The sequence below is a fragment of the Hakea prostrata genome, chromosome 9, assembly GCF_041222555.1.
Source record: "Hakea prostrata isolate BN-2017 chromosome 9, UWA_Hpros_2, whole genome shotgun sequence".
NCBI lineage: Eukaryota > Viridiplantae > Streptophyta > Magnoliopsida > Proteales > Proteaceae > Hakea > Hakea prostrata.
In genome coordinates, this window is record NC_142608.1 from 11881570 (window position 1) to 11893940 (window position 12371).

General features: G+C 40.1%; 1 protein-coding gene across 1 annotated transcript in view; it reads left to right on the top strand.

Moving 5' to 3' along the window:
- The first annotated feature begins 5566 nt into the window (after positions 1-5566).
- Positions 5567-12371, top strand: part of LOC149004665 (MLO-like protein 14) — a 79382-nt gene continuing 72577 nt past the window's right edge. Inside the window, exon 1 of the mRNA XM_089167764.1 lies at positions 5567-6644. Within this exon, the coding sequence (XP_089023890.1) occupies positions 6525-6644 (120 nt within the window). The 5' untranslated portion in view covers positions 5567-6524. The remainder of the gene's footprint in view (positions 6645-12371) is intronic.

Here is a 12371-nt window from a genome sequence, read left to right on the forward strand (position 1 = left end):
ATTCTGATCTTGACCGTCCATTTCAAAGGTGTTAAAAATCAAAATGGGTGGCAGACATTTGATCTTGATCTCAACAGTACATTGCTGCTCATTTAATATGCATCATTGAAGTTCAACCCAAAATTGCTTCACATGGCAGTCAGTAGTTCAATGGTCAGAATTAGAACCCATTAATAAAAGAATGCAATAAATTCTAAAAATTAAATTTCAAAAAAAGAGAAAATCCTCATATAAAAGAGGGAACTTTTTAGGGATAATTACTATTGTTCTCCTGTAGTTTGATTTTAGGGTAATTTTCATCTGGACCCCCTGAGGTTTGGTCCAAGTCACTTTTAGTCTAATTTAAATTTACTTTTGCATATAGCTACCCTGTGGTTTCAAGAAAGGATTAAATAAGGATGAACTTAACAGAATAATTAGTTTAATAATTTTTGTGACGAAAATATCCTTATTTTTTTCTTTTGTTTTTTAACTTCTTTTATTTTATTCAATCTACCAAAATAAAAAATAATTAAAAGAAAAAAGGAACTTCAGCAAATAATTCCCTCTCCTTGTAAGTTAATATACAGGTTGAATCTTCGAAGCCCTACCCTCTCCAATATCTCAAAACAAATGCAAGTCTACAAGGTCGAATCCATTGGTAAGATAGCCGGGAGAGCTTCCGCAGACGTTTATACAGAGACCTAGGAGAAGAGGAGACGAAGACAAGCAGCCGGAGAAGAAGAGGAAAAGCATGCAGATGAAAAAAGAGAGAAAGTGGTAGCAGCAGCGGCACAATTGCTGAAATTGAAAAATGACACAAGTGAGCTAAGCAGAGAAGAGATATCTCCACCTCCTCTTTCCTCCAGCCTAGAAACCTAAAATCTCTTATCAAAGCGAATCACAGAGAGGGGTTTAACAAATCAGGGAAGCTTAATCGAGACGAAGAAAGATGAATTTGCAGCTTTAAAGAGATCTTTCCTGCAATGCAAAAGGGCAGGTGTACCAATCCATTAATTGAATGAAACTGACTTGACTTTTGCTTCGTCAATTTTCCATCTGCCCTATTCTTTCTTATACTCCACTGCTCTGTTTTCCATTTAAAATTGAGACTGGAATGGGTTCTTGAAAATAGTGTTTAGTTTTGGTGGGTTGGTGAGAAATCAGATTAATGAAATAGGGTTTCAGAAAATAGTGTTTAGTTTTGGTGGGTCGGTCAGAAATCAGATTAATGAAATAGCGTTTCAGAAAATAGTGTTTATTTTGGTGGGGGAGCGACGCAGAGGTGGCGGAGCTGACAACGATTTCTCCCGGCTTTCATCTCTGTCCTCGCTGCTGTGTTCTTGTTGCTTCGGCTCAGAGCAAATGAAGGATTATGTTTCAAAGTCCTGCAAACCCTTTGCTAAGAACCTGGTCTTGAAATTCTCAAACATATTCTCTTTCATGGAGATCGAAACACTGCTGCTGCCATTGATCCGAGCTTCAAATTGGAACGACAGATTCAAGAGGAGATTTAAAACCTCTAATCCAAGATTGAAAATTAAGATGTCAATACCAAAAAAATGAAGAGCTAAATGAAATAGATGTTGACCTTTCGCCTTCACCTTGCATATCCACTTTCGTTCTGATAAATTGAATAAGAGAAAGAAACTTACTAAAAAAAAAAAACTAAAACAAATAAATAAACAAGGGTATTTTCGTCATAAAAAATATTAAACTTACTTTTTCTGGCAAGCTTGTCCTTATTTAATCATTTCTTAAAACCACAGGGGAGCCATATGCAAAAGAAAACTTAAACTGGACTAAAAGTGACATGGACCAAACCTTAGGGTGTCTAGATAAAAATTACCCTTGATTTTATTAGTAATAAAATCATGTTCTTTACAAAATTACTATTGCCCCCTTTCCTTATAACGGTGTTAAGTAGTCGTTAAGTTTGAATGTGTAATGTCTAATTTGTCCTTCATTAAAATTAATAAACAAAAGATGATATTACCCTATTTATAAAAACCATATTAAATGTTAATTTTATCCTAAACTTCATTTATTTTGAATTAATGAAATGGGCAAAGTCCAAATCAAATTTGGTTTTCCACCTTAACTAAACTTCATTTATTTTGAATTAAAGAAATGGGCAAAATCCAAATCCGATTTGGTTTCCCGCATTCACTGAGCTTCATTAATTTTGAATTAAAAAGAAATTGGCAAAATCCAAATCGGATTTAATTTCCCACCTTCACTAAACTTCACTTATTTTGAATTAAAAAAAAAAATGAGCAAAATCCAAATCCAATTTGGTTTCCCGCCTTCACTGAGCTTCATTTATTTTGAATTAAAAAGAAATTGGTAAAATCCAAATCCAATTTAGTTTCCCACCTTCACTAAACTTCATTTATTTTGAATTAAAGAAATGGGTAAAATCCAAATCCGATTTGGTTTCCCACCTTCACTAAGCTTCATTTATTTTGAATTAAAAAGAAATGGGCAAAATCCAAATTCGATTTAGTATCTCACCTTCACTAAACTTCATTTATTTTGAATTAAAAAGAAATAGGCAAAATCCAAATTCGATTTGTTTCTCATTTTCACTAAACATCATTTATTTTGAATTAAATAAATGAGCAAAATCCAAATCCAATTTGGTTCTCCACCTTCACTAAAACTTCATTTATTTTGAAAATATTTGAGTTGATATTCAATTTCCAATTTGAGTTGAATTTGATTTTCTTTCTCCTTCCGTATCTATTTGAGCTTTATTCAATCATTCTTTCTTTGTTTGGTGATTTTTTTTTTAGAATAAAACAGATTATAGGTTTTTTTCTCCACAGTTAATTATAGATACTACTTAACTTGATAAAAGGGTAAATAAGTAAAGAGATAAGTATAAGGATATTGTGGAATTTTTGAAAAAAATATAAAAATGCCACATCATCAGTAAACTAACGAAACTTAACGGTAAGGGGGCAATAGTAATTGTAGACAAAGTTAAAAGTTTGATTGGTAATTTTAAAAAGTATAAGAGATACAATAGTAATAAAATCAAAGTGTACAAGGGGCCAATAGTAATTATCTTAATTTTTTACCATTAGCTCAAATTAACCCCAAGAACTTTACCCAAAGAAAAAAAAAATCAACCCAAAGAAGAGAGTTTTTTCCTTGATAATCAAGTCAGTCATAAGCACTGGGTCATGGGTCCAATGGTTAGAAATGTGAAGGGACCGAGAAGGTGTGAAGGGATAAATGTTAAATTCTAAACTTTATTGGTCTGGAAGCCGTCGCCAGAAGCACATCCACAAAGAAAATAATTTTAATGAAATGAACTATGTGGACATATTTATATATATATATATATATATAAAATCTCCCTTGAGGGTGTAATTGTGGTGCGCGTAAGCTGCCCGGATGAACCTCATCAAATAAATAAATAAAAATATGTGGACATATATATATATATATATATCAAGGTTTAGCATACTAATTTGCTGGAAAAGATCTATGCACAAAATAATTGATACAGCGTTTGATTGTACCAGCTAACAACTAAGAACCAACTTGTTAATCACTTTCTTGGAATTCACATGTCATAATTAATTTACAAATTAATTTGGTGACGTTTTGTCGATGATTCTTTCATTCTTGTCATTATGATGGTTGGTGTTAAGAATTTGATTCATTCAACTTTTCCTTAGTTGCAATTGCCATTAATTGATTGTGATTTCTTTTCTTTTCGAGTCTGAAGTGGACTTTCATGTATGTGGACGCATGCCCATATGCATGTGTAGCATTCAAGTCATATGGTATCAACTCTTTTCATGATTTTATTTTTTCAGCATATATATATTACAACCTGATATACCTAAAAGAAGAAGCCACTGAAAACATGGAGGGGGTGTGGATGTAATAAAGTAGTTATGTGTAAGTGCAGCTTGCTTTGCTATAGAATCAGCAACAAAGTTCTCTATTTGATGCACATGAATGAATTGAAGAGCTGAGAATGTGGCTAACATCCGTTGAATCTCTTCAAGAAGGAAGTAAAGTTTCTATGGTATTGTAGTGGATGAAGATAATATCATTACGAGAGCCTTTTGTCTATTTTTTTTTTTTTAAGAGAAAATTTCATTAAACAAAGGGGCAAACCGCCACCTAGACAACCCGATTACAAAAACCAAGGAGCCAAGGAGAGGAAATAGGCCAAACCATCTTGTTTGCCAAAGACACGACCATCTTTGCTAGAGAATGAGCAACTGAATTAGCCTCCCTAAAAATAGACTTAACCACAAAATTCACCCGAAGAGAGCAAATATATTGAATGTCTTCAATGAGTGGGCCCACTTCAAGAAATGGGGGGATTTCCTGATTAATCATGCGAGCAAGAAACATGTTATCTGTCTCAACAAGCCTATTGTCACTTTCAACTTGTGGTGGTTGTATGATGTTCATATTGGCGGAATGCTTTTGTAATTGTCAATGCCTCAATAAACTATGGGATCTGCATATCCACATCCTTGACCAAAAGCGAAGTTGAATTGGCCATTTGAATCTCTTGTAATCCCTTCGAACCAAGATAATTGATCCGTCCACATTTATATGAATGCTAGCCAAATCTAGAAGACAGAGCCAAATCCCTATGACCAATTACATTGAACCGAACCAAAGTAGGATTGGTAAAGTGATAAAGACTTATACTTTTTAGTGAATAAGTTATTCGTTCGACCCTTGTGGATGCATGTGTAATATTTTTTATCCCCTACATATAAAAGTCTCATCCACGCAGGTGATGGAAGCGGAACTTGCAGTGATTTTTGAAAGTGTCAAGCAAGCCGCATACTTGGGATATCAACAGGTGCTCATAGAATTAAACTCGAAAAAGCCAATGACCTTCCTGAGTCTTTGCTGCGTAGAGGTGAGTTGTTTCATGCGATATGTTGAAGAAATGCGTGCTCTTGTAGGTGGAAATAGTCAGGTTCGGTTCCAACACGTTAGAAGGGAAGCCAATAAAGTCGCTAATTCTATGGCTAAGATCAAGATGTCTTCATCTTAATTGTGGGCATTTTATCAAGTTTCTCCGCTGAAATTGAAAGATTTTTTTAAGACATATTTAGAGATTTTTTGGAGTCTAAGTTTTTTTTTTCCTGGGCACTTGGGCCCATTCTATACCGGGAAAAAACAAAAAAATTCTCCTGCTTCCCCATAAAAAATGAAAAAGGAAAAACAAACCTATACTGAATCGGTACCATCTTCTGTATCGGATATCTTTTTTCGGGTATCTCGCTGGTTCAGGGAATCCTTCGGTGCTTTCCAATTATTTTGGTTTGTTGGGTAAAGTATCAATTATTTGTTAAAACAAAATTTAATTTGTCACAGTCGGGCAAATTTTAACGTTAGTTCTAATTAATCGCATGCATGTGCTGTGCGCTGCCTGGCGAAAGGGACAGCGATACGCACTGACAAGCTTCCTCGTCGGATTTTCATAGCAGGATCAGAGATTCTTCGTTCGTCACTTCGCTCCTTGGTTTTACGTTTATTTATTTATTTATTATATATATTTTTTCAGAAATAGGTCCCTTCGTCCTCCTTGACTGTTTTGTTTTTTCTCCCAACCAAAAGTGGAGTCTGTGGAGCGTGGCAAAATATAAATGATTAATAACTCACCTGCCTCCAAGGCTCCAACCGGGAAAACCTCAAATTTATCGTTTCCGATTCCATTTTATATAGAGAAGATTTTGCTACTTCTTCCCAGTTACTCTGCGCTTGAAAGTGGAAACCATATCTGTTATCTCCTCTGGAGGGTTTGGATCAACACAGACGTTTTCTGCAAGAAAATCCACTCAGCTGATGAGTTGAAACTGTTCCTCGTTTGTTTCTTGGTTTATGTGGTTGCAGAGAAGATTTCTGGACTTCTCGTGGTTACTTTGAGAGGATCATTGTGTTTTCTCTGCAACTCGGAAGATCAATTAGTAGATAACTCAAGAAATCTGCTTTATGGAGGTCTTTTGTCTGGACCTAAAAGCATGACAATGTGTATGAGTCGTTGTTCGACGCGTTTTTGCTTAGAGAATCGGTTGAACTAAGACGGAGACTGACTGACTGACCGGCTGTAGACGTACTCGAGAATCTGGTGAATGTTGAACGGAGGATTCATTAGGGTTGGAAATCTGGAACTTCGACAGGTTTCCGAAGTTTTGCATCGGGATTGACAAAGGTCGTGATACCATTTTTGGAAATCTGGTTGAGAGCGAAATGTGAGTTTGTGTTACGTTCTGCTGCTGTTCTATGAGTTTAAGTTAGGTTTTGAGAAGATCAGCTGATAAGAGATCTTGAGACATTGCTCGTCTTTACAGCTTAGGCTGCTCCTTTTGTAATCCCACGTTATTCTTTTTGAGCTCTCTCGCTGGGATAGTACAGATTTGCAGTGGAGACTCTATTTGATAGTTCCTGTAACATTAGTTGCTTGTAAAGTCGGCGAGGAAGAGTTGTTAGAGAATCCTCTTAACTTTTATCCCCATTTGGAAGCAGAAGCGCCGACGATCGACTGTGTGTGTGGAATGGAAGATAAGGAAGCACGGTCACTGGCTCTGACCCCAACATGGTCCGTAGCTACTGTGTTGACCATTTTTGTTGCTGTTTCTTTGATCGTGGAGCGCTCCATTCACCGCTTAAGCCATGTAAGTACCCCCTCCTCTTCTTGGAATTTCCATTCTTAAGCTCTGTATGTTTGTTGAATTTCACTCTTCCTTTCTATGGCGCGTTGAAACTTATTTTATTTGCTAGAGTATGTAGCACGAAAGTTTATTATACTCCAATCATGGTTCCAACGGCGAAGCTTATGTGTATATTATGCGTTATTTATGTATATATATATTGTGCTTCTAAGTGCGATTATAACCTTGGTGAGATTTACTTCTGTTAGGATCCAGTCTTCGGAGTTGATGAATTTATTGTTTTTTAATTGTTTATTATCTGCATGAACAAGTAATCCAGACATGGAGATCTCTGATAAAGAAAATGGTGATTAGTACATGTGGAGATCGAAGTTTATTTTGCTATAATTAATTTGGGCGCAAGTTCCATTTAAAGTTCCGTTGATTCTTCTTGGGGTGTCTCTTTCACAGATCAGAATATCCTTTTCAGGAGACTTCCTTTAGTAATAGTTCCCTTGGTTTACCTTAAATTGGACAGTGTTCAGGTGCGCGGGGCGGCCCCTCTCTCCCCCCTGCCCCCCCCCCCCCCCGCCCCCCCTCCCCCCCCCTTTTTTTTTTTTCTCCCCCCCCCCCCCCCCGCCCGCCTGGGGGGGGGCCCCCCCCCCGCCCCCCCCCCCCCGCCTTTCTTCGTAGCGCCCCCCCCCGGCGCCCCCCTTTTTTATCCAGTTTCTTGCTTGCCCCCCCAGAGACTATATTCACAAGACACTCCAAAACATTCTTAATAAAATCCTTCTTTCACAGTCCTAGTGCATTCACCTCAAATTTGAAGCATGAAGATCCTTCTCGTTAAGGTTATTAAATTAATTTAAATCAAAGTCATAATACATCTAGTTAGAGTTACATTACATTATTTCTTTTAAAGTCCTACTCAAGTAGGCTGATTTTGTTAATTAATTCATAGGAATGTAATTCTATAAATAGGGGAGATGAGTAAAGATATAAAGAAGTTTATTAGAGCCATTGCCCTTTGGTAGCCGTAGGACTCATCTACTGCTGTAGATTATATTGTTTCTTATTCAACTTTTATTCAAAGTCTCGTTTTTCTTCTTGAGTTATTCCACCTTGTTAAGTAACCTCATTCAGGTACCTAACAAATTCATCACCATCATTCTGGGAATGTCAATCAATGACAGGTAGGTTGAATATCTAAAGATTCAAGGTCGTGGACTCCTAGCACAAAACATAAAGAAAGGCCATCATTTAGAATAATTAAGTTCATTTATCCAGGAAAATCACAAGATGCATACCTTAATGCCGGAGGTGACTAAACCATGGAGTTCCAGTACACAAGCGTACAATCGAACCAGAAACCAGAGACTTCCTTCCTAACATCTTGAGATGCCAATTTTCACGGGAAGATCCGATGGGATGGATCGCACGAGCTGAAAGGTACTTTGATCTACAAACTCCGATGAAGAGAAACTCAACTCAACCCTTTGTTTTGAAGGTGCAGCACTAGGATGGATACGCTTCCGAGAACTGCAGCACCATTGTCATCATGGAGAAACTTGAAAGAATCAATGATCTATCGATTTAACTCGACCTGAAGACTCCCCAAGAAGCATTGATTAATCACAAGCAAAGTGGAACGTTTGCGCATATAGAAAGGTTTTGAGAATTAGCGCCCCGACGTAATGGAGAATGGTTAAGGGGTGTTTTTCCTTTTAAATGAAAAGTAAGGGCTGAAGTTCATTATTTGGGCTCACCAATTTGGGCCAAATAATGGACCTGCCCAAGCCGTGGAGGACAAAAATGGAGTGGGGAAAATAAGAAACCTCTTTGCCCAGCCCACTCAATCAGCCCAAAATCTAACCTCACGTGTTATTAACTTCAGCCCACCCAACACCAATATTAAAGGAACCAATACGGTTCAGGGAACCGGAATGAACCAAGCTTTAACGTTCATTCGCCAAACCAAATAAGTGAACCCCGTCTTCCTCTTCACAATCTCGACCTGCAGCTACAGCTGCACGGGAGCTCGGGACGCTCACGTTGGTTATCCCGGAAGAATCAAAGATAAAATGGACAAAGGGGTATGTTTCGGTGTGACGGCCCATACTCCAAAGGCCATCATGCCCTCGAGCAACTAAGGTTCTTTACTCCACGACGATGATAGTCCGGTTGCGCAGCGGAAGGAGTGATCAATGATACGATATGGAGCCGGTGCTTGAGACGGAACTCTCGCATACCTCTTTGGTGGGGATCGATTCACCACACACACCGAAACTAACGGGACAAATAAATGGCTAGAGTCATCATTCGATCGATTGTGGAGCAACGCACAATTTCGTCGCTCAGAGTTGGTGGAGCCGTTGGGATTGGAAATCCGAAAACAAATTTCGTTGCTTTGGCGATGGGACATTAGCAAAGGTACGGGGATTTGTCGACGATTCCGATTCAGCTAGGCGGCGAGGTCTTTGTGCAAAATTTTTACCCTTTCAATTTGGGTAGCATTGATATAATCTTGGGCGTAGAATGGCTGCAGACACTAGGGAAGTCGCATTGGCCTTGAGAACCTGAGCTTTGAGTGGCGGACGACCCGTGAAACTAAATGGGGATCCAACCTTCTGCGATTAGAAACAACATTAAGAGTGTGCTACGTCGGTTCGCGTGGTGATGGATCGCTACAACCTCGCATCCCTCGGAGATGATATAGAGGTACAAGATCACTTCACATTTATTAACCACTTTGCTCATTATTTGCTAACCAACCGAACCCCCAGAAGAGCAAGACCACCGGATACGTTAGCCGAGAGAGTAACCCACCTAATATTCACCTATCGTTACCCACATTCTCAAAGAACGAGGTCGAAAGATTGTCGGATGTTAACAGCGGATTGTCGACCTAGTGTGAGTCCTTACTCCGTCCGATCGTTGGTTCAAGAGATGGCGATGGCTTTCCTGACTATCTGCCCTGAATAAACTCCGGTTCACAAGTTTCCCATTCCTGCATTACGACTGTTGGATGAGCTAGCGGAGCCACTGTTTACCAGCTTGATTTGAACGGGATACCACCAAATTAGATGACGGAAGTATGAGAAAAACCTTTTCTACACTATGGCATTACGAGTTCCTTGATCCTTTGGGCTCTCGAATGCTCCACCACATTTCAATCACTAATGCATGAGGTATTTCGAGAACACTTGCAAAATTTATTTTGGTGTTCTTTGACGATATTTTTGTATAGCAGACCATGGAGGAACATTGGCCCATTTGCGAACCACCTTTATACTTCTCACACAAGACCCACCTTGTAGTCAACCAAAAAAATGCATGTTTGGGGTTGCTTCACTGAGTATTTAGGACATATCATATCTAAAGACGAGTCACCGGACCCACGAAGATTAAGTGCATGGTGGAGTGGCCCCAACCTTCCAATCTTAAAGCCTTGCGAGGTTTTTAGGATTAACCGGGTATTACCGCAGATTCGTCCGAAATTATGGTAAAATTGCCGCTCCACTCACAAACTTATTGAAGAAAGATGCATTTCGTGGGGTAACGAGGCAACGGCGGCTTTAATGCCCTCAAGACAGCCATGACAACCGTTCCGATTGGTGACGCCGATTTCACAAAGAGTTTTTGGTAGAGCTGATGCTTCGGGTTTTGGGCTGGGTGCGGTTTTGATGCAAGGGCCATCCCATTGCCTCTTGAGCTAGTGTTGTCCCCTCGCGCACAAACCAAGTCTGTCTTGAGAAGAACTAATGGCATAGTACTTGCCATTCAAAAATGGCGTCATTACTTGATGGGGAGACATTTCAACGTACGAACGGATCGAAAAAGTCTGAAATATTTGCTGAACAGCCATTGTGGCTACTGATCAACAAAAGTGGGTCTTGAAACTTTTGGGATTTGATTTTGAGATATTGTATCTCCGGTAGCAAACAGCCGCCGATGCTCTCTCGCAGGTCGCGATGATCCTTTATTCGATGACAACCACTTGCAAGTGAGGACTAGATACCGGTACACGCCTCGACCGTTACCAAGATCTTCAGCCTTCTTGAGGATCCCGACTACCCCACTACCCTTCAAAGGGCACCTTACTCTATAAGAATCTTAGTCATCCCCGATGGGTCACCATTAATTCCCAAATTACTTTCAGTATCATTCTACCCCATTCGGTGGGCATTCGTTTTTGAGGACTTACCATTCACTGTTATCTTGGGTAGGAATGAACTCTGTCCTCGAATTTGTGGCTAGTTGTGATGCTTGTCCCATAAATATCAAGCCATGAAACCCCTGGACTCCTTCAACCACTACCAATTCCGATCGCATTTGGGAAGACATTAGCATGGATTTTATTGGTGGGTTACCCGGACTAAGAGTGGAGATACCGTGCTTGTTGTATTGACCGGCTATCCAGTCGCGCATTTCATCGCTCTTTCACACCCTTATTCCGCCAGGATGTGGCTATCTCGTTCGCAAGAGGTTATCCGCTTGCATGGGTTCCCTCGAACCATCGTCTCCGATCGAGATCGTGTCTTCCTTAGTAATTTTTGGATGGAGCTTTTATTCGGGTACCAACCTCATTCACGTGCCTACCATCCTCAAACGGATGGTCACGGGGTGGTAAATCCGCCTTGATTTACCTCGATGTTTTTGCGCTCGCCAACCGAAGGACTGGATTAATTGGTTACCTGGGCCGAATATTGGTTCAATACCGTTTCATTCAGCCACAAAATGACTCCCTTTCGTTTGTTGGCAACCCCCTCTCTTCGTTTGGGAGGATGGTCATCTAATGATGATTATGTGTTCCTCCCCATCGTGTTGGAGGATCTCAAACAATCTGCGGTGGCCCAAGATAGATTCAATTCCCGATTCCGTGGGTGCATTATCAGTGGGGATGATTTTTCTTGCTCAACCTTATCCTTCTCTCCCACCCCAATAGAAACTCCCATCGCTACTATGGGCCTCCGTCATTAGCCTGGACCTCCCTTCTCTCTTTCCGTGATTCACATCCACCCGGTTTTCCTTTCCTTCCCGCGCCTTGCCGCGCCGCTTCCACTTGTTGCGGGATGCGGTTGCAGCTCACACCCGAAGCCTTGCTCAACATTCGTTTCTCACTCAAGGGTTGCTGGAGGTTTTGATTCAATGGAAAGGACTCCGCCTTGTGAAAATACTTGGGAATCTTATGCTGAAATACAGTCCCACTTTCCGTTTTCACCTTGAGGACAGGTGAAACTTTTGGGGGAGTATTGATAGCCCCGATATCAAGAGTCTATATTCGACAGGAGCACTCCCAGGAAACGTTGACGTTTGAGGTGAGAGAGTCTGTCGTTTCGCGGTCCTGTGCATTCGCGCGGCAAATTTGAGCATGAAGAGTCCTTCGCGTTAGGTTATTAGAATTAGATTTAGAGAGTCAAGAGTCATAATACATCTAGGTTAGAGTTACATTACGTAGGTTTCTTTGAAGAGTCCTACTCAAGTAGGCTGATTTGTTAATTAATTCGATAGGAATGTTCAATTGCTGTAAAGGGGGAGGATGAGTATGTCAGGATATAGAGAGAGTTTATGTGAGAGCCATTGCTCTTGGGTGCCGAGGAATCATCTACTGCTGGTAGTTATATTGTTTCTTATTCACTTTATTCGTCTCGTTTTCTCTTGGTTATTCCACCTTGTAGAACCTCTTGCCACCGTGGGATGGCGACATTCTCAGACGAGGGGAGATTGTGTTTTGGGGGGGAGGGGAGGGGG